At 50.0% G+C, this 22,747-nt stretch overlaps 1 protein-coding gene across 5 annotated transcripts in view; it reads right to left on the bottom strand.

Annotated features, from left to right (window-relative positions):
* Nucleotides 1-22,747, bottom strand: part of DNAH9 (dynein axonemal heavy chain 9) — a 189,392-nt gene that overhangs the window by 18,559 nt on the left and 148,086 nt on the right. For all 5 annotated transcript variants that reach the window (XM_039384055.1, XM_039384056.1, XM_039384057.1 and 2 more), the window contains 4 exons: nt 6,193-6,420; nt 2,398-2,589; nt 1,719-1,910; nt 623-793 (listed from right to left, as the gene is read on the bottom strand). In XM_039384055.1, coding sequence (XP_039239989.1) covers nt 623-793; nt 1,719-1,910; nt 2,398-2,589; nt 6,193-6,420 — 783 coding nt within the window. The remainder of the gene's footprint in view (nt 1-622; nt 794-1,718; nt 1,911-2,397; nt 2,590-6,192; nt 6,421-22,747) is intronic.

Here is a 22,747-nt window from a genome sequence, read left to right as displayed (position 1 = left end):
CATTAACTACTCACAATTTGCAAAGCTTGAACACAGAGCTGGGGCCTTAAGACTTCAGAAATAAAAACCTGAGTGTGTTGGCTGATTTCCGATCCTGGTGGGAATGCTTGGGCCGTGTTTTGATGAGCTCTGAGTTTCCAGAGGAAGACCAGCCTGGTACATAGGCACAGCAAAGGGGTTCAGCCGGAAATAAGGAATTACAAGGTCCCTGGGAGCCTGGGAGCTGGGTGGGACATGGTGGCAGCAGTAAGAGTTGGGCTGAGCTCTGGGTGGCACATTTAAGTGGCAGACTGTGCACTCAGGAGCCTGTTATGCCAGACACACAGGGGTGCACAGAGACTGGTGGCTCAGAGATCAGTGGAGGCCACACAAGGTTTATTTGCACACCTTCAGAGGATGATAACGAAGGCACCGCAGTGCAAGGGGTAATTAAAAGCCACTGTCCTATTACTGCCAATACTCCAGTTACACCCCACTGTGGTGATGTCCTGCATAAAACGAGGCTTTAGGCTGGGTTTGTACCCAGCACAGGCAGAACACAGTCCAATGAGCAGCTGTGAGACAGCCTGAGCTGTGCAGAACTGAGGGATGGGACAGGGATGGGATCCTCTGCCCCTCTCACCGTTTCCTCCCTGGTGCCCACTCCTCCTTCTCCAGTGCTGCTGTCCCGGGGCTGCAGCTCCAACAGCGTGTGCAGGAGCTGCTCCGAGCTCTGTGCGAGGAAGCCAAGCTCAGCGTTGGGGTGGAGCCCATACAGGTACGGAGACTCTGCAGGCAGGGCTTCATCTATGTACTGCAGAGACACAGTCAGGTCCAGGTTAGACACAGAGCCAGTTAGGGTCAGGTGAGACACAGAGACAGTCAGGTCCAGGTTAGATACAGAGCCAACCAAGTTCAGATAAGATACAGAAATATTCAGGTCCAGGTTAAATACAGACACATTCAGGTTCATGTGAGATTCAGAGACATTCAGGTTCAGGTTGGATACAGAGCCCAGGGCACTTTGCCTGCAGAGCTCACAGCACTGGAATCATCTCCCCCAGGTCAGCCCAGACTGGGCAGCTCTGCTTGGGGCTGAAACACCAGTGAACTGATGGAGGAAGGAGAGTACGTTTGTTTACAGAACTGCTTCTACTCCTGCTGGCAAAATTCAGTAATTGCTGAAGTTTGGCTTGGCTCTATATCTCAGGCTGGAACTTCTCAAGCAATTATCTGCTGTGCACTTCAGCATCAGCATCCTGAGATCTCTTATGGCAATTTAGCTTCCAGTAGTTAAGTTTTATGAACAAACCCAGCCTAATACGTCTCTCTCTGCTACTGCATTTGTGTACAAAGAACAGATGAGATCAGTAAGCAGATCAACAAGAGCCATCAGTGATTCTCATCAAAACTGATGATAAAAGAAGCTTGAAGGGGCCATTTTAGCAAACAGTATGTGGATGTAATTTTCCAGGAGCCCTGCTCAAGTCTCAAGCACCAATACAGTTGCTCTATTCATGCATGAACAGAATGAGCCCATGATGAAGTGGCAAATTACCATTAGACTGGGTCATCCAAGGAAATGCTGAGACATCTACAGAAACAGAACATAATGGGAGATAACAAAGGTGTGCAGAAACACTGCAGCCCTGTTGCTGCCTCCTAAGGCAGATTATAGGGCAGTTATGGAACACATTACATTTAGGTGTGTAAATAATACCAGAAAACAAAGAGCTTACCTGGTGATAGCCATTGTAGTCCATGTTCCCTGGGAGGGGGAATCCTGGAGCAAGGAGAAGTTCTCCCTCCAGCATTTCTGGCTTAATAAATTCTTCCAAATAGGTTTTGCAAAGCCTCCTGTCCCAGTCATCTGTGATGTGACCCCCATACATGATCTCACCCACAAGGTAGCGCAGGTCGTCATAGGGCACCTGAGGATGAACAGGGAGGGCAGGAAGGACAGACAGATTCTCATTTTACGAAACATGCAGGAGGTCAGAGAGCCAGAGCTCCAGAGGCCAGTGCTGGGCTGCAGGTTCCAGCATTGACCTGCACACTCAGTGTTTCCACCTCACTGCTTCAGTTTTCTCAGTGAACAAACATCAGGTAGTAGTTAAACTCTGCCCAAGGAGAACTGGATCACAGCAGAGACTTCCTGCAATTCCCCGCTGAAATGCAAATTTACTCTAAGCTCTGTTAAACCAAAGAGCACTGTTCTTTTCAATTAATAAAGACCACAGGCACTGTTTGCTGTGATTTCTAAGCTTCTACAGGCTCGAGTGGCACCGAGGCCTCTCATCTCCCCACAAAGGCACAGCGAACCCAAAGATCCCAAGGAAATGGTATCTCAGGAGATTTCCCAGGAGCTTCAGCACAAGCCATATCCCTGGTGGTTCAGAGCCCCAGTGAAGCACCCACCTTGGAGCTGGCCTGCAGGTAGTTGTGCAGCACAGTCACAGAGATGGTCAGGTCCCCACTGCTGAAGGGGTACGGGCGGTTCCAGCCCTGGGCGCCGAACCTGCGCCGCTCGGCCACCACGGCATGGAAATAGCACAGGGCAAACAGGATGCTCCTGAACTCCTTCTCGTGGCTGCACATCTCCAGGGTGTCCTGCAATACAGGCAGAGCCACTGCTCTCAGCCTCAGGGCCTCCAAATACATCCAACTTTGGACAGGGATGAATCACAGAATCACTAAGATTGGAAAAGAACTCTGAGATCAAGTCCAACCTTTGACCAACACCCCCATGCCCACTAAACCACATCATGAAGTGCTACTACTTGAACATTCCCAGGGATGGTGACTCCACCACCTCCCTGCCCAGCTTGTTCCAATGTTTAACCATGTTTCCAGAGAAGAAATTTTTCCCAGTATCCAACCTGGACCTCCCTTGGTGCAGCTTGTTGCCATTTCCCTGGTCCTATGGCTTCCTACCTGAAAGAAGAGGCCAATCAATTTTTCCTCCAGTTCATATTTGCATAATACACACATGTGTTAATTTTTGAAGTCAGTGGATTTGCATTGCAAATTTATTGGCAAATTCTAATGAATATTTTTGGAATTAATATTTACTATTTCCAGCTCAGAGTGGCTTTGCACAGGAACACACATTAACAGTGGAGAAGGGAAGGACACGTGCACCCACTCAATGCCCCATCACCTGCATGTGCTCAACATCCCTCACCAGAGAGATGGAGAGAGAATCCCAGAATCCCAGAGTGGTTTGGGTTGGAAAGGACCTTTAAAGTTCATCTCATCCCACCCCCTGCCATGGGCAGGGACATCTTCCTGGTCACTAGACCAGTTTGCTCCAAGCCTCATCCAACCTGGCCTTGGACACTGGCCTCCCCACCCTCACAGGGAAGAATTTCTTCCCAATATCCCATCTAACCCTGCCCCCTGGCAGTTTGGAGCCATCCCTCCTTGTTCTATCACTGCATGCCCCTGCAAAAAATCCCCCTCCAGCTCTCTTGGAGACCCTTCAGGTACTGGAAGGCCACAATTAAGTCACTCTGGAGCCTTCTCTGCTCCACACTGAGCAATCCCAATTCTCTCAGCCTTTCCTCACAGCAGAGCTGCTCCAGCCCTTGGAGCATCTTGGTGGCCTCATCTGGACTCACTTGAAGAGCTCTGTGTCATCACACTGGGCAAGGGGGCCAGCACTGGGCCTGGGACTGTGGCACCTTGCCCAGGAGGTGGAAGGGCAGGAGCCTGAGTCATTTAATCACTGAAAATGAACACGGGAACTGCTTCAAATATGTGCAGAGCACTTCCTCATTTTAGGAACCATCCCCAGACATAAAGGGACACTGCCTGAATGAACACTGAGAATCCAGTTCAGTCTCATTCGGCCCCTCTTTAGTTTTGTATTTTTCTTCAGCTACAAAGCAGAACAATATCCCCCACACAGAATAAAGAGGCTCCTTTGTAGCTTTCAGCTGAAAGCTAAATTTGAACATCCATTTGTATAAAGCGGGGAAATGAGGTGTAAAAGGGACCCCACCCACTTGCTCCAGGATTTCTGATAAGAGATGCTTTATAATACTCCAGCAATTTAGAAAATGCTAATTACTGTCTGATTGAAATGAGCAAAGGCAGGATGAAAATGTTACTTGGGGTGAAGGTTCTCCCCTTCCTTGTTCTCTGGGACATTTTGTGGAGTTCAAGATGATGAATGACAGTAGACAAAAATGGAATAATCTCTCCTGACTAGGGACATTAATCCTGGCATGGTGCCTCCCATCCCCTGCTCAGCACAGTTAGCTGCTGCTCTTGAGATTCCCTCTACTCCAAGTGCAAAATCAGCTGAGAGCTGCCCCCATCTCCCTGCCCATGGACCCATGGGGTCCACAACAGACTGGGGTGTTCTTGCCTGGTTCCAAAAGACAAGAGAATCATTAGGATCAAAGAATGGTTTGAGTCAGAAGGGACCTTACACATCATCTTATTCCAGCCCCCTGCCATGGGCAGGGACACCTTCCACCAGCCCAGGTTGCTCCAAGCCCCATCCAACCTGGCCTTGGACACTTCCAGGGATGGGGCAGCCACAGCTTCTCTGGGCAACCTGTGCCAGGGCCTCCCCACCCTCACAGGGAACAATTTCTTCCCAATAGCCAATCTAGATCTACCCTCCTTCAATTTAAAACCATTCTCCCTTGTCCTATCCCTCCAGGCCCTTGTCCCAAGTCCCTCTCCAGCTCTCTTGGAGCCTCTTCAGGCACTGGAAGGGGCTCTAACGTCTCCCTGGAGCCTTCTCTTCTCCAGGCTGAACACCTCCAACTCTTTCAACCTGTCTCCTTAGCAGAGGTGCTCCAGCTCTGTGATCAATTTAGTGCCTCCTCTGGACTCATTCCAGCTGTGTTGGACTCAGCACTGCAGGTGGGGTTACAGAAGAGCAGAGACATTTCTCACAAGAGAAAACCATCCTGCCAGACCTGCCCTGTGTGTTCCTGGTGCAGCCATCAGCTGCAAGAACTTCAGCACTACTGTTTCAAAAAGGCACTTCAAGGGTTGAGGGCACCTTCAGACCCTCCTGGTTGCTCAAGGTTCACCAGATGGGGTCCTGCTGTGAGAGCTGCGTGTGCCAAGGCAAGGGCAGTGTGTGAATGAGGGCAATGAGTGTTCAGGGCAGCAGGAGGCTGTGTCTGTGTCTCCAGGACAGGAATCATCAGCAGTGTGAATGCTCAGCTCTCAGCCTTTGTGTTATGTGGTAAACGAGGTCAGCAGGAGCGTGGATGGCTCCAGCAGTGACACACACTGGCTCCAGCCTGCCCTGGCCAGGGGCTGTTCCCTGGGGAGCCCTGTTTGATCTGTGTCCTGCTGCTCCCAGAGCCTCCTGCCTGTGGTGCCAGAGCTGTCGAGAGAGGTCACAGAGCAGAGCTCACTTAATCACCACATACCAACGGCCCTGACACTGATCTAACCCTCTGGGGCACCAAGAATATTTTCCATCATTTCCACACAATTCAGTGTCGTGTCCCCTGCACAGGAGACTCAGCTGCAGTTCCATCAGCAGGTCCAGCATCACCAGGATGGGGATTGTCCTGCTCTGCTCTGCCCTGGGGCGGCCTCACCTCAACATTGGGGCAGTTTGGGGGGACACAATGGAAGGAAGAGATGGAGCCATTAGAGAGTGTCCAAAGGAGGGAAGGAGGATGGGGAAGGGCCTTGAAGGCGTGTGAGGACACTGAGGGCACTTGGTGTGTTCAGCTGGAGAAGAAGAGACTGAGGGGAGACCTCAGTGCAGTTCCACCTTCCTGGGCAGGGGCAGAGGAGGGGCAGGGACTGAGCTCTGCTCTGGGGGGACAGGGACAGCAGCCAGGGAAGGGCTGGAGCTGTGTCAGGGCAGGCTCAGGTTGGATCTCAGGCAAAGGTTCTTCCCCCAGAGGCTGGTTGGGCACTGCCCAGGCTCCCCAGGGCAGTGGGCACAGCCCCAAGGCTGCCAGAGCTCCAGGAGGGTTTGGCTGATCCTCTGGGGCACAGGGGGTGACTCTTGGGGATGGGCCTGTGCAGGGCCAGGAGTTGGACTGGATGATCCTTGTGGGTCCCTCCAACTCAGTACATTCTGTGACTCTGGGATACATGATGGGATGCAAAGGGACTCACTCAGCTGCTGCCTGGAAGGGCAATGCCTTCCCCCATCACGCTCCATGGGGTCTCCAGCAGCTCCAGCAGCTCCAAGCCAACCTGTCACTGGTGCCCCTGAGCTCCTACCTGGCTGAAGTTGTCGAGGGCTCCGTGCAGGTTTGCCTGCATCCCAGTGGGGGCCTCGTTGGTGATTTTGATGGAGTTCTCCAGGATGCCCTGGGGAATGATGTGGCTCTCGGGGGAAGGTGCTGGCTCTGCGCTGATGAAGACACGGAAGTCCTGGTGGCTGCCCTCGCTGTGCTGCTCCAGCTTCTTCTCCAGGGAACTCAGCCACTTGGCCACCAGGTGGATGTTCTGGCAGGGACAAAGGGGAGGCTTTATCATTCCCCCATTTACACCCTTGATTTCCTGAGTAGCACTAAATCCATCCCACCCATGAACAGCCAAGGCTGCTCTAGAATTGGGTACTCGCCCCAGGAGTGCCTGTGAGCAGTTCCCCAAATATCCACTTACATCAAGTACACTTTTAAATTCAAAATAATCAATACAAACCACCAGCAGTGCAGCAAAGTCACAGCTGGGCTGGTTGGGCTCTCAGTGCTCAGACTCTCGTCGTTACAGCAATACCAGCTGACAAGGCAGAGCAGTTCCACATCCACTGAGTTCAAATGAAAACATTTGTTCATTTTTAACAGAATAACAGTGAGGACCCTCAACAGCAAAGAAGTCAAGCAGGTGGTTCCACAAAGACCTTTCACATAAAGGATTTATTTATTCATGCAACTAATTAGATGTATCTCTCAGAAAATTAAGCAGCATCGTGGGGAGATGGTGAAATCCATAAAGACAAGCCTCAGTTTTTTCCCCTCAGAGTCCTATACAGTAGTTTTCAGGCAAGAAAACAGCTTTTTGTTATATTAGGGATGGGATTTGTGAGCTAAACTCCCCTTGTTTTAGTTGGGTGTGTAATCCAAACTGGCTGTGTTCACTGTGGTGATTTATCCCATCCAAAGAAAGGACAAGGAACTTGACAACCCTAAATTAAAAACAGCCTCCAGAAAGATGAACTGCTTGGAGGTGGCAAGGAAATTACATCAAGAAACCATCTCAGAGGCTAAGAATAAATATATATCACCTATAAATGGGGCCAGAAAGGAGCTCTCATGGTTAAATAGCAGAGTAATGGAGATTATTAGGAGAAAATTACATTCTTCCAAAAGTGGAAGTTTTGTCCAAATGAGAAAAACAGAAAAGAGCACAAAATCCAGTCACAGGAAGGCCAAAAAATGTTATAAGAAGCAATATTTCAAAAACATAAAAGCTAATAATAAAGCCTTTTGCAGAGACCAGGAACGTGCCAGAGAGTCTGTAAAAGGTGATCAAGGTCTACAGGGAGTGCCCATGGAAGGCCAGGCCACCCCAAAACAGCCCATCTTTGCAGGAATAGTCTCTGAGGAGCCTGGGGAGGCTCTCACAGCCTGTGTAACACAGTGGAATCACTCAATGCTGAGGCTCAGATGCTCCTGGAGATCATCCATCCCATCCTCCTGCTCCAAGTGGGACCAGTCAGAGCAGGTTGCTCACTGTGCCCAGTTGGGTTTTTGGATATCCTAAGGCTGAAATCTCCACAACCTGTCTGGCAACATGTGGCTAGTGTTCAACAATCCTCACAGTAAAAAAAACATAAAGATAATATAGTAGACTGTATATCTAGTCTAATAGAGGCAACGAAAAAGAAAGACCAGAACAACAACGACCAACGAGAACCGCCACGCAAAAGAACCAAAAACCAGCAACGACAAGAACCGAAAACCAAACAGAAAGAAAAGAAAAGAAAAGAAAAGAAAAGAAAAGAAAAGAACAGAAAAGAAAAGAAAAGAAAAGAAAAGAAAAGAAAAGAAAAGAAAAGAAAAGAAAAGAAAAGAAAAGAAAAGAAAAGAAAAGAGTTTAAGGGAAATCTGTGTCTCAGTTTGAGTCCAGTGTCTCTGTCTGACTCCATCTTCTGCACTTCCCCTGTCATAAGGGATTTAAACCCCTCTGAGCCAAACCCCAGCTTTTGGAGGTTAAAGAATCCCAGGTCTCTCAGCCTCTCCTCATGTAACAGATACTCCAATCCCTCAGTTGTTGGAAAAGATTCTTAAACAGAAGCAGCAGATGAAGAGTTTTTTGGAAAAATTGATAAGGTGAATAATAACAGGTTATAGGAGCTGACAGTGTCCACTTGGGAAAATCCCAGATGTGGAAGGTCTGCAGGACTCCCCAGGATGCACCAGGCACCAGTAAAGCAGGAGTTACACACAAACAGGATGAGTAGGAGAAGACCAGGAATCTGAAAGTTCCAAACCATTTTAGATGAGGGAACTGAGGATATCAAAATCTGAGCTTGTGGGCTGGGCTGGGGCAGAGCTGATGTTCCCCCCCAGCGGGTCTGGGCTGTGTTTGGGGCTGTGCTGGAGCAGTGCTGGGCACACTGGGATGGCTCAGTCCCTGTGACACAGCCAAGGGCTGCTCTGCTCCTCACACGGCCCTGCCAGGACCAGCCCGGGGGGCACAGGGAGCTGGGGGGGCACAGGTGGGACAGGGGAGCCCAACTGCCCCCAGGGGTGGCCCAGACCACGGGGAGTCACGCTCAGCACACAGAGCTGGGGGAAGGAGGAGGGGGATGTTCAGATGGATGGGGTTTGCCTTCCCCAGCCCCCAGCAGGTGGGAGGGAGCCCAGGGCAGCCCTGGGATGGCTGAGCCCACGGGAAGGGGGGAGTGAACTCTTCATTTTGCTTGTGTGACTTTTGCTTTCCCTTTTAAACTGGCTGTATCTCAACCCAAGTTTCCTCGCTTTTCCCCCCAGTTCTCTGCCCCCCGACCCTCATGCAGTGAGTGATGGTGTGTGGGGTTGAGTTACATCACAAACACAGAGGGTTGTCCCCAGGGAACACTTTTGCAGGTCCTGGAGAGGTGAATTCCAGCAGACAGGTCACACATTTGTGTCAAGCATTGCCTGCTCAGAGGAGGAGTTGCCTCCATGGGGCCGATGTGCCTCCAAGCTTGCATTTTCATCAGTATGAGCCATTTCTCTTCCAGTTCCCACTATCAGTGCAGGTAAGAGGGAAGGTCTCATAAGCTACCAACCAGTCAAAAGCCAGGTAACAGGGGTGGGGAGCTACTGATGGAGCTTTAACTTCTCACCATATTCAAAAACCACCTGAAAGAGTGAATGATTAATGAGTTGACAAAATTAGTTATAAGACAAAGTTATTTCAAGTCCTCAAAATAAATTCTTCACCTGGTGGTGAAGAATTGCAAGAGGGGCCATCATTCTAAGTGAGTGGCAGTGACATTTCAGAAGAAATCCAGTGGTGATAGATGCAAAGTAATGCACTCAGAAAAACAACAACTCTGATGAGTTCAGAATTAACTATTATCACCCAGGGAAGAGACCTCTAAGTCCTCACAGTTATTTCCTGCAAATAACAGTTCAATGCAAAAACAATCAAACAATGCAAAACCAACCAAATGCCTGCAAAGGAACAGAGAATAAAACTGCAAACATTATTTTGCACTCCATAAATTCATGGGGGGCCTTCATCTTGAAAACAGCATCCAGTTCTCACTCCTCTGTCCCCAGAAGGGTTTAACTCCCCCAAAAGGAGACACAAAATGGATATACACCTGCTGTTTGGAGAGAGCAGAGCTCGGGGGGGGAGGGAGGGGGTGAAATCCAGAGTGGAGGGTGGATAGAGCAGACTGCAAGCTTTGAAAGAACAAGTGCAAGGATATTTTCATATGACATACCTAAACTGCCAATTTACTGCCTCAGGGTGTTTTGTGAGTTGAGAGAATCACAGAGTGGAGCTGAGCTTAAAGTCCCAGAGAAAAATAGAGAATGACAGAATTGTTGAGGTTGGAAAAGACCTTTAAAATCCTCAAATTCAACCCCCAACCCAGCACCACCACCATATTCACACTAAACCACGTCCTCAAGTGTGGTATCCACATGGTTTGTGCTCAGTTCCAGGGATGGGGACTCCAGCACTGCCCTGGGCACCTGTGCCGACATCACTGCACACTGTTACTGTTTCTACACCTTTTCCCCCAGGTTGTGGCTGTGCCCATCTCAGGCAGAGAGCTGGGCTGGCAGCATCTCGGGTGCCCCAGTGCAGGGATTCTCCGTTCCTCAGAACACCAAGGGAGCTCTTCCTGGCAACACAGAAACCCTCTGCTGGCTTTTCTGTCGGAGGGCTCAGGTGCCCCTTGTGAGCTACATACGGAGACATCCCAGCTGGGGCTGGAGAAGAGGAGGAACACTGCAGAAAGGAAAAGCTGAGGTCCTTTAGGCACAGGCTGGGAGGGAACAGTGGCTGCTGTCACAGAATATTAGCAGTATTTGAAAAAGCTGGAGGGATGGGCAGCACTCAGAGATGAACCAAGGGATGTGAGTCAACAGAATTCTGTCTGGGAAAGCCATGGACACCTTCCTCCCTCCAGTTCTGTTGCCCCAAATCTGATTCAAATGTCTGGGAAAAATATTTGTTATTTAGAACTGCATAAATTCAGTCTCCACCCCTGAGATGACCCAGGGATGTGCTCTCAGTATATGGGTGAAATGGAGTTTGGGCTGTGAGATGAGGAGGAGATGCCTGAGCAGAGGGATCATGTTCTGGGGAAGTCTTGTTTTCTCATAAACGGGGACCATGTGAGGAGCAGTAAAGAAAATGCAATTATAGCTGAGCTCTGCTGCACCACTGCTGGGCTGATGCATTTAGGATTTCAGGAGATGAGGTTCTCCCCAGGGTCCAGCCAACCAGCTCTCCCTAAAAACACAAGTCCAATAATCAAGTAGGAGTGGACTGAAACCTGTAACCAAAGTGCTACAAACACCATGGAGATTTAGTAACACAGGGAGAGAGCTCAACAAAATACCAAAAGAAACTCTGTGCATTAAATATCAGTTTAATCATAGTCTGCATATCTGACCTTAAGTGTTCTCATCTCTAATTGGTAGTTCCTTCCTACATCTGCTTTTCTGGTGTTAGATGGCTCAAAAATAATTGCTTTTGCTTGTGTTGACATGACACCAGTGATCATTATTTGTCGGTATCACTGCCTGCTAACAGCCAGCTGAGGGAATATTTCCAGTCCAATGATAATTGAGTGCATTTATATACTGTCCTTTTGTGATAGAAGGGATGAGAAAGAGGAATATGTGCAGCAAAACAAGGGCTGCTACTAAGAATTCATGATTCAAGTGAATATATCTGCCCAAAGCAGATGGAGGTGTTGGGGAAGGGATCCACAGGATTGAAGGAAACCTTGCAAATGAATTCCCAGCAGTCAGATAACAAAACTTGAGAGAAAATGACTAATGCCAACACACACTATTGTCACAGTAATTGAGTGATGTGTCAATTATCCAGCACAGACAGCGCTGTGTTAATACCAATTGCAGCTGAGCAAAGAACCACCTTCTCCTGCTTGTTTTGGAACTCACCTCCCACCAATTCCATGGGCTGCCTCTAGACCTTACTCAGGAGAAACAGGGGTTAATCCAGCCTGTCCACCTCCTTTTGCTCACCCTACACTCTCCTCTACCTCCCTAAACCACCCCGGGCACTTTACACTGCAGCAGTCTCACATCCTCCTCATTCCATGAACCCCCTGAAGACACATTTATTTACCCAGGACACACCAAGGTGGTGCATTGCTTTAGTATAAATTTTCTTAGCCAGATGGTTAAGGCTGTGGATGTGGCCTCCCTGGTGTTTCCCAGGCCAGGTGGTGTTGCAGACAGGAACAGGCAGTGGTAAATTCATTACCTTGCTGTACAAATGGAGAGTGGGGGACAAATACTGCTGTAAAAAAGGCAAAAAAACAACCAGAAACACCTCCCCTGCACACATCCCCACAGCACCTCAGCCTGGGGTACTTCCCCAGTGACTGAGAGCAGGGACAGGACGAGGGGCTGTGGGAAGAGCTGGGCTGGGCTACACGTGTAGGAACAAGGGAACACCAGAGGCTTTTCTTTGGAAATTCACTTCCAAGCACCTCTGTGTGTTTGTACTTCACAAAGCAGAACATATATCACAGGATGCAATTGTTGCCATGGTAGCCATCAGAAATAGTACTACATATCCATAAAGCAGCACTGACTGCCCTCCCTGTGCTGGCAGTAGTGGGGACCCTGCCCATGTCCGAGAGTGCCCCTCTCCTCCCCTCCTGCTCACAAACCACCTCCTGGAGAAACGAGAATTGGCTGTTTTCTCAAAGTCTCATCCTCTTGTGGGATCTCTCAGGAAACAGGTACTGCTGTTCTATCCATCTGCCAGGCAGGTACAGCCCAGAGCCATCCCAGCACTCCCAGTGCCCACTGCATGTGTTGGGGGAAAAAAAGGGGCAGGATTGGGCACTGCAGAGCCTCTTCCTTGGCCACACTTACTGCTGATGGTGAGGTGAGCTCTCATCCATGAGAATCACAGAATATACCGAGTTAGAAGGGACCTATGAGGATCAGAGAGTCCAACACATCCTCAGAACAGCTCCATCCTGTGAATGCTGCCCCAGGACAGGCACAGACCCCTCCACCACACCTGGTGTCCACCTATTTCTGAGCAGCAAACCTGCTGCTGCCCCACGTGCAGAGAGGCCACCTCAGAGCTGTGGCAGCACCAGGAGCTTTGCCCGATGTCTGGTACATGCTTTGCCCTCACTGAGATGTTCCAGCAGCCAAAGGAGCCCCCGGGGCAGGAGGGAGGGTGGGATCACATCTTACCCATGGGAAGTCCTGGATTTCAGCAACAGCACCCTCAGGCTTTTTCTCACCTCACCCATGAGGCCTCCAAGACACACCTGATAGAGAAGGACACACCTGATCCTGGCAGTTAGCACTACCTGAGCCCTCAATCCCCAGTGAGCCTCTCCACACATGATCACATGTCATAGTTTGAAATTGGTTCCCCCTGAGAGGCTGGGGGGGCTCAGAGGTGCTTGGGTGCCAGGGCAGTGTCCCCTGGAGAGCCGATCACCACTCGTGTTGGTCGCTTCTGCTCAAAATCACATATCACAGCACGGGAAGCTGTTGGCAGTTCTGTCTGGGTTGTTGTGCTGTTGGTGTCTGCTGCGTGCAGGTGGACAAGGCCAGGGGGTGGCTGGGTTCCCTCTCTTCCCCTCGGGGGGAAAAGGGAGCCCTGCAACCCCCCAGCTCAGCCTTTGGCTAGAGTTAGAGGCAGCATTTGGAGTGTGTGCTGTGAAAGAAGAATTTCACAGCCCCTGAGGTAAGAGGGAGGGGGCCAGGCCTTCCTTCCCCCCCCCTGCAGCTGCGGGACGCTTGGGACAGTGCAGAACTGAACCGAGCTGCCTGTGGCCAAGGCTAGGGGGCTTTCCCCCCCACTGCATTTAGGCTGGTGGGGGGTGGATTTTGAGGCTCAGCACTTGAGCAGAGCCAAGTGGACGGGCTGATAAATCAGCTCGGTGCTTGGGAGAAGAATCCCAGGCAAAACTGGAGACGGGCCAAGAGAGGCTCGGGAGCTGCCTGCCGAAGCTGAGCGGGGGCAGCCAAAAACTGACTTAGGGGAATGAAGATTCCGGGACACGTACGCTTGATAAGCTGCACTGCAGCAGCCTACGGAGCGAGGTGGGACACCGAGAGGGAGAGATCACCAGCAGCACAGGAGCAAGGACTCAAAGCTATCTTCTTGGACTTTGTGAGGACAGAAACTGCAACAAGCAGCCGGAGCTTGGTGAGGGGGGAGCGTTCAGGCCCAGAACACTCCCACAAGAGGGACTGGTTACTTTCCAGCCTTGAAAGGCTTCTTTCTGGACTAAAGTTAAAGGGGCTAAAAGGACTGACAGAAATGTAAATATATATATATATATAGTTGCTTTTAGTTTGTACAGTATATTTATTTGTGTAAATAAATGTATATACTTCCCCCTTCCCCTACAGAAGCCTCTGGTCTGAAAGTTTCTCTCCGGTGTTAGGATAAATTGTGAGAAGGGGTGGGGGGAAGCCTGGAAATTGGATTTTGGATTTCTAATGTGGTTCAAACTGCCACATCACAGAATGGTTTGGGTTGGAAGGGACTTTAAAGATCATCTCATTCTACCCCCTGCCACAGGCAGGGACACCTTCCACTAGCCCAGGTTGCTCCAAGCCCCGTCCAACCTGGCCTTGGACACTCCCAGGGATGGGGCAGCCACAGCTTCTCTGGGCAACCTGTGCCTCTGAATAAACCATTTCCTACCATCTGCTCTACCCCTGTCCTTTGCCAGTTCCAAACTATGGCCCCTTGTCCTGTCACTGTCTGCCTGTATAAAAAGTCCCTGCCCCTCCCCAGTCAGGGGAAAGAACAGCACACAAGAGCAAGTAGAATTAACTGAGCCTTCACTTCTCCTCTGAACACACTCTCTGTTCCTCTTGTGCTACTGGGCCCCATGAAGTTCCTCATCATCTACTTGTGCTGGGCCAAACTAATTAGTGCTGCCACCTCCAAAAAGGGTCACTTCCCTGCTCACTACCTGAACCACCAAGCAATTAAAGCAGGATGCCTTAATTAAGAGCAGAGTGCCTCTGCCTTTTGTGTGCTAAAAACTATGACTCTATTCAGTGTGTTTCCTCCACAACTCCCCACGTGATTTCACCAGTAGGACCCAGCAGCAGCACTGGTGCAGCTGCACAGGCCCTGCTAATGCTGAGTGAAGTCACTACAGCATCACTGGGGCTTTACATCTCTATCAGACCTCAGGATCTTCCTGGGCCACCACTGGCCCCCCAGTAAGGCTGTGCTGTAGCAGCTTGTCTTGGTCATCCAAGAGGAGACTGTGGGCAGAGCTCCTTGGGGTCTGCAGCTCCTCCTGAGGGGCAGCTCCCTCTCTGCTCCATGTGAGCAGGGACAGCAGCCAGGGAATGGCTGGAGCTGTGTCAGGGCAGGCTCAGGTTGGATCTCAGGCAAAGGTTCTTCCCCCAGAGGCTGGTTGGGCACTGACCAGGCTCCCCAGGGCAGTGGGCACAGCCCCAAGGCTGCCAGAGCTCCAGGAGGGTTTGGCTGATCCTCTGGGGCACAGGGGGTGACTCTTGGGGATGGGTCTGTGCAGGGCTGAGGGTTGGACTCAGTGATCCTTGTGGGTCCCTTCCAGCTCAGGATGTTCTGATTCTAAGATTTCTGATTCTAAGCTCTGATTCTAAGATTTAAGTTCCCAGCTCCCAGGAGCTGTACACACCCACAGCTCTGCTGTCCCTCCCCCACAGCACAACCCAGCCCTCTCGGGCCAGAAATTGAGGCTGATCCAGGATTCTTTCAAGGCACACAGAAGGCAGATGCAAGTGGAGAAAGGGAACAGAAAACAAAACCCAAAGAGGCTGCTCTGAAGCCTTCACAGCCTTTAGAACAAGCACCTGACTGTTAAGACAAATTTTGGAATGAAGTAAATTATATTTTGCATATTCTTTTAGCACAGAAATACCTTAATGTTGGTGACAGTAAATGAAAAGTGTCCAGGACTATTCTTGGGCTACTTTCTTCACTATTTGAGATGTTTATTGGGGTGTTCTGGGGTAGCCAGGAGTTGGACTCAATGATTTTTGTGGGTCCCTTCCAACTCAGGATGTCCTATGATCGTAAAATTTAACTTCACTGCTCTCAGAATTTGTATATGGCCTTTCCTCACTCCTGAACTGCCAGGGAGAGCCAGACTTCTTCATCCAACACCAGGTGCTGACAATGAGACAGGACAGACACCTGAGGTCCAGCCCCACCTCATTTGTTTGAGTGCCAAGTACAGACACGGCCTGGGGATGATGGCAGAGAAAATTTAGGTACAAAGAGATTAAATGGTGCCTGACTGAGTGAACAGAGGAGGATGAGGAGCTAATGAGAGGCTGGTAAGACCCCGGAGAAACAGAAGGTCAGTGAACTTGGCAGTCAGACAGGACAGGGCAGTCAGAGAAGATGGAAGGAAATGGCCTTACACTGTGCCAGGGAGGTTTACATTAGATATTGGGGGGGGAAAAATCATTGAAAGAAAGGTCAGACATTGGAATAAGTTGCCCAGGGAGGTGGTAGAATCACTGTCTCTGGAAGTGTACAAGGGGAGTCTGGATATGGCACTTGGAGCCATGGTTTAGGGGTGACTATGATGGTGCTGGGTTGATGGTTGGGTTGGATGATTTTGAAGGTCTCTTTTGACATTAATGATTCTGTGATTCTGTGATCAGAGCATTTATCCAAAAATCATGAATGAGAACTGGAGGCAGAGTGTGTATTTCTCCTTTTAGACTGATCTAGAAATGTGGCTGGAAGGAAAATGAGTCTGGTTTTACTGAAGTAGAGGCTTGGTGCCAATTGCCTGTGTGTGCTTGGAATAGACAATGGATCTCACACAGGACACCAGAGCAGCACAGAATAACCCCAAGTTGGGGGGGCCCTGCTGGAGAACAGCTCTGACGAGAAGGGTCTGGGGGTCCTGGGGGACAACCAGCTGTTCCTGAGCCAGCAGTGAGCCCTGGGGGCCAAGAGGCCAGTGGGATCCTGCGGGGCTGGAGGAAGGGAGGGGATCCTGCCCCTCTGCTCTGCACCTGGAGTGCTGGGTCCAGTTCTGGGCTCCCCAGTTCTAGAAAGAAAAGGAACCACTGGAGAGGGTCCAGTGAGGGCTACAAAGATGATGAGGGGACTGGAGGATCTCTCTGCTGAGGAAAGGCTGAGGGAGCTGAAGTACTTGAGCCTGGAGAAGAGACCCCTGAGAACAGATCTTAGCAATGTGTACAAACACCTCAAGGGTGGGTGTCAAGAGGATGGACCAGACTGATTTCAGTGGTGCCCAGCAACAGGACAAGGGGCAACAGGCACAGACTGACACACAGGAGGATCCATCTGAACATGAGGAAAAACTTCTTTACTTGGAGAGTGCCAGAGCCCCAGAACAGCTGCCCAGAGAGGCTGTGGGGCCTCCTTCCCTGGGGATATTCCAAACCTACCTGGGTGTGATCCTGTGCAACCTGCTCCAGGTGACCCTGCTTGAGTAGAGGGGTTGGACCAGATGATCTCCAGAGGTCCTTTCCAAGCCCAACCACTCTGGGATTCTGTGATTTATGATTCAGTAAGAAGGGCCCTGTCAGTGTCTGAATCTCCCACAGTTTTGCTCCAGGAGCTCACTGTGATTCAATTTAGTCCACGAACCTGACTCAGTGAAGCAGCAACCTATGAAAATGGGAAGATGCTCAAGAATTAAATTAACTCGATCACAAAGAGAGGGAAGTGACATTTGGGCTAATGGATGAAGACTACAATTAAACTGGGAATATCTAACATCTGAAGTTCTCCCTGCATCAGTGCATCCAGACACGCATCTGTACATGTGTAAACACATCTCATCGTGTCTCTCCATTAGGCTGATAAACACCATTTGGGGACTGTGGTGGCCACTGGCTTAGCAAAAACCTCTGGAGTGTCACAGGGAGGGAAATGGGGCAGACAGAGCTTGTTCTAACTCACAGCTCAGTGTTCTCTGGTGTGCAAAACTCCTTCCTCCCTACACAGAGGAGACAACACACATCAGGGAAACCACATTGCTGACTAACTTGGCAGCGGGAAAGCAGAGATCACGGAATCCCTGGGGCTGGAGACACGTCTGAGATCACCCAGTGCTCACCCTCTGCTCAAAGCTGGGTCAGGCAGCACGGGAAGCCCAGCAACATGCTCAGGTGGGTTTTGGATGTCTCCAAGGATGAAGACTCCACAAACTCTCTGGGCAACTTCTTCCAATGTTGGACCATTCACACAGCAAAAAGGATTGTACTTATGTTTAAATGGAATTTCCTGTATTTCAAGTTGTCCCCATTGCCCTTGTCCTGTCACCAGACACCACTGAGAAGAGTCTGGTCTTCATTCCCTACCACCGGGTATGATGATGGTGAAATCCTCAAGTCATCTCTTCCTGAGGCTGAACAATCCCCAGACGTGTCTGCTCCACTTCCAGCTGCACAGGGCAGAGCCAAGCTGCCCCTCAGAGCAGCTCCAGCTGTGGGATCCCACTGTTCCTGCTTCCCAGGATACAGACTGGCCATGAGGAACAAAGGGGCACTTCCAAACTGAGTGGTACTCCTTGGAGTGAGTGGAAGGCTTGGGAGAGGAAGGAGGTGCCTGGAGTCTGCAGGAAACTCCCTGTCTGTGCCACACCTGTATTGCCCTGCCATCCTGTCCCAGGATAACATCGTGTTTCGGACAACTTCTCCATCAATCCATCCCCAAAGTTACAGCTGGGGAGTTGGACAACACAGAGGAACCAACAGAAGGCCCAAGACGTGATTGATCCACCCTGGAGAGCCCCAGGAGGTGCTGCTGAAGCTCTGAGGTGCTGGCATCAAACAGGGTGATCTGGTTGGACCTGCACAGGTCCTGTTCCTATCAGAGGTTGTGCTTCTGCAGCTCTTGGGCACCTCTCACACACATCTGAAAAATCCAAGTGATAAAACAGGTTTTAAATAGGTGTTCAGCCCAACTGCCAAGTCTCTTCCCCCTAGAATGTGCCTCCTGTGCAATGTCCTCAGGTTTCTGCACTTCAGCTGGAGATGCTCCTCGCTGAGATGCCAGAGCCTTTCTCTGCCCACCCACTGCTGGGAGAAGTGCCCATGTGAACCCACAGGACGGGAGGTGCTTCTCATCCCTGTAACTCCACCTCACATCTTGGAAAACAAGGGAAGTTTGACTGCTCAGGGCAAAAGGAATACAGAGCAATTGAAAATTCCTGAGAAGGAAATCTGGTTTCTGACTGAATGACTCCCAGAGAATCCCACAGCTGGGGACCTGACAGACCCCACAGTTCTCCCAAACTTTTCAAGGAGAATATAAAAACTGACCAAATTTTCCTTCTAACCTGAGAGAAACATCAAGGTGGGAGGAACGAGCTACTAAGACGTGCATTTGTTCCCATCTGCATTTTTTTCTGAAGCTCTTTGTGGATTCTCAGAGTGCCAAAGCACTGGGATTGCATATTGGACAAAACCTGCCAGAAAGGAAACTTTTAGGTCTGCTCTTCATCCCCATCCTTTTCTCATGAACATGGACACTTTGAACCGTTGTTAACAGTGGTTCAGGTGTGACACCATCAGAGACCAAACAGAGACATGGCCCATGCAGAGCACAATAAAGCTGTCCAAGACATTTCTGGTACATTTTGTCTTAGGCAGAAAATGCCAATTTGTCAAAGCTGAGACCCACAAGCCAAAGACTGGCTTCTGAAACTTAGAATCACACAATGGTTTGGATTGGAAGGGACCTGAAAGCTCATCCTGTCCCAACCTCCTGCCATGGGCAGGGACACCTTTTGCTAGACCAGATTACCAGGAAAAAACTTTCTTTTTCCTGTTTCTTTTTTCTTTTCTTTGAGATATTTTGGAACAGTCAAAGACTCTTCATTGATACTTGAAGCACGAAAAACAAAATTTTGCTGTTCCCACTGCAAAAAAACCCCAAAAAACCCAACAACCCTTTTTGCTAGAATTGTTAGTTAATGAGGGAAAAAATAAAGATTAAAAAATGAAAATGAAAAAGGACCAAAAGACAAGAAACACTGACTGGTGTAGAAGAGGGAAACTGGTCATGTAAGAGCTGTGATTCCTGGAGATATTTTGTGACTTGACTCCCACTCATGGGACTTTAACACTTTCAGGAGTGGGGATGGTCAGCAGCACCTTCCCCACGTTCCCTCATACCCTCAACCTGGTGGTAGATCCATGACTGCTGCTGGTTTGAATAAAGACTTGAAAACTCCTCTCACAGCTTCAGGGTCCACTTTTCCTGCTCTTTCTGTCTTGCAGTGATGAATCAACACAATAACCAGGTATGGAACTGCAGCTCCACAGCCCTGGGATCAGCTCTGCTGGGACACGTGTTGGGACCCTGCTGCTGAGGGGCACCAAAGGTGAGCCTTGGTCTGACCTGCTCTGGAACTGCTCTGCCACCAGGCATCTGTGTCACCACAATGGAAGGAAGATCTGAAGCCATTAGAGAGTGTCCAAAGGAGGGAAGGAGGATGGGGAAGGGCCTTGATTTGAAGCCGTGTGAGGACACTGAGGGCACTTGGTGTGTTCAGCTGGAGGAGACTGAGGGGAGACCTCAGTGCAGTTCCAGCTGCCTCGGGAGGGGCAGAGGAGGGGCAGGGACTGAGCTCTGCTCTGGGGGGACCAGGGACAGCAGCCAGGCAATGGCTGGAGCTGTGTCAGGGCAGGCTCAGGTTGGATCTCAGCCAAAGGTTCTTCCCCCAGAGGCTGGTTGGGCACTGCCCAGGCTCCCCAGGTCAGTGGGCACAGCCCCAAGGCTGCCAGAGCTCCAGGAGGGTTTGGCTGATCCTCTGGGGCACAGGGGGTGACTCTTGGGGATGGGCCTGTGCAGGGCCAGGGGTTGGACTCGATGATCCTTGTGGGTCCCTTCCAGCTCAGCACATTCTGGGCTTCTGTGAATCTTCAATCAGATTGTGAACACCACAGTCAGGAAAAGGATTTACCTAAAGGCAGGTCCAAATCCTCCTGGGAACAAAAAGGGTCTTGAGAAAAATATGATACTAAAATCTATGTAAAAGTTTCTTCAGCCTTCCAAGTTGTCATTTCATTGCTGTCCTACCTCCACAGTGACCCCTTCCCACCAGTCCTGACCAACACTTCAAACTACGTCTTACAGGTGACACTGGAAGCTCAATGCTGAGTGGTTGAATGGTGCACACACCTGAAGTGAAAGTATCAGACCCAAACTCTGTGCCCTTTTTATGGCCAAAAAACTCTGCTTTCCAGCCCTCCAAGCCTATGAACTGTTTCTAAGGAGACCCAGAGGCTGGACCTGCTATCAAATGGATTTTTGTGGAGCTCAAAGATCAGCCTCCTCTTCAATGCCAACAATTTAGGGGAGAGCAGCTGCTGGGCTTGGGCTGGGTTTGTCTCTGCAGCCCTTGAGTAACAAGTTCTCTGTTACACAACTGCACTTTTGCTCCTATTCTGCAGTTGGAACATCTGTATTTGTAGAGAATAATTTTAACTGTGGGCTTCATTTTCTCCTCACCTGTGTCATCCCCAGTGTGGAGGCTGTGACGGGCTCAGCAGAGCTCCAGCTAACACACAGGTACAACTCTGGTGCTGGTCAGGCTCTGCCAGTGTGACTGATGTTCTTCCCATGGAAATGAATGATTGGGTGGCTTTCTGCTGTTTTCTCTGATAAAATCAATCACTTATAAACATCTCCATTTTCAGAGTGAGCTGAGAAACTTCACAGTTCTCAGGGCAGACATGGATGCTCTTTTCTTTATTTTACCTCCTCCCATGTCAGGCAACTTGACTGAGAAGGAACTGGCCCTGGGACAGTAGCCCTTCCCAACGCACAGCAGTGATCCTGCTTCTATATCCAATAAGAACTTCCCAACTGCCTCAATATCCCTTAACAACCAATTCCCACAAACCTAATTCCCCAACTCGTTATTGCACTTGACTCTCATTATTTCTGGTTCCAATCAAGGGCCAGTAATGCCATGTGTGTGTAAGAGCCACCAGATGATCCTCTCAAGTGTTTGCGTTGGAGAACGTGTGTGAGGTGACAGCACAAAGCCAGTTCAGGGGCTGGAAGAGGAGCTCTGCTCCACATGAGCTGGGCTATTGTCCAAGGATAGCAAAATGCAGTTGCTTTTTGTCTGCTCAAAAACAAAGGGGAAGCCTGAATAAAACCGCCCTATGGGTGGGACACAGCCTCCAAATAATGAGTTTAATTAATCTGGGTAAAATTACCCTGAGTGCCTCTTGAGATCTGCCCTGTCCTCTCCTTTATTTTCAGTGCAATGATCCACAAATCCTGGGACATTTTTGTAAGTTGAGTTGTCTGTGTCCTTCCAGATCTTGTGCAAACAACCTTGAAACTGTTTGCAAGGTATTTGTCATCAAAGGCCTTGCAGGAAAGGTTTTGCCAAATAAACTACCTGTTGGCAAAGACTTGCTATGATCCACTTCTGACTGAGGTGGCAGGAGAATCCTCTGTGGGACCCTTCCCACTGAGTTCCACTGTGATAAGTTTGGATGCAAATTTTACCACAGGTCATTTTCTCACCCTTGAGAAAATGGTTTGTCCAACCTTCTAAAACAGTTTGCTCAGAGGGTGCTTTCCTGCCAGGTGGAAGTCTGCTGGTCATAAAGGAGTTTTGTAGACCAGAGGGGTCTTGTCCACCAGTGTAGGGGACACATGTCTGGCCCCTCAGGCTGCTCTCCCTCTTTCTCATACTCCATGAAGCTCCAGGCCTTGGAAGGAGATGGGAACACACAGTGAGATACAGAGCCAGGCTCTGGAGTTGGGCAGCTTGGCCAGTCTGGGTGACAATGAAGTGCCATTGCTTTGCTGTCTGTCCCTCTACGAGCCTGATCCAGTCACCAAATGCTGAAACTGGTGCTGCCAGCCCCAAACACCTGCTGGTGTGTCCAGGGCTGTCCTGAGATCACCAAGGCATGACCCCAGCTCCCCGTGGGGCCCTCACTGCCTGGGTTGCTCAGGAGGCCTGTGACTATAAAAACAAGGCAGAAAGAGCTCTGGGCTCTGTCTTGAGTCAGTCCTGCCTGTATCCCATTATTCCAAACCAAGCACAGCAAGAACTGGAATATTTGCATATTTTGTGACCACACCAGAGGAAATGCCAGATGTCTGACTGGCCCTGAAGAGACCCAGC

Source organism: Pipra filicauda, unplaced genomic scaffold, assembly GCF_003945595.2.
Source record: "Pipra filicauda isolate LSUMZ 115617 unplaced genomic scaffold, ASM394559v2 scaffold337_size785800_pilon, whole genome shotgun sequence".
In the NCBI taxonomy this organism is placed as follows: Eukaryota; Metazoa; Chordata; class Aves; order Passeriformes; family Pipridae; genus Pipra; species Pipra filicauda.
The sequence above is the reverse complement of the archived record's forward strand: the minus strand, read 5'-3'. Positions and strand labels throughout refer to the sequence as shown.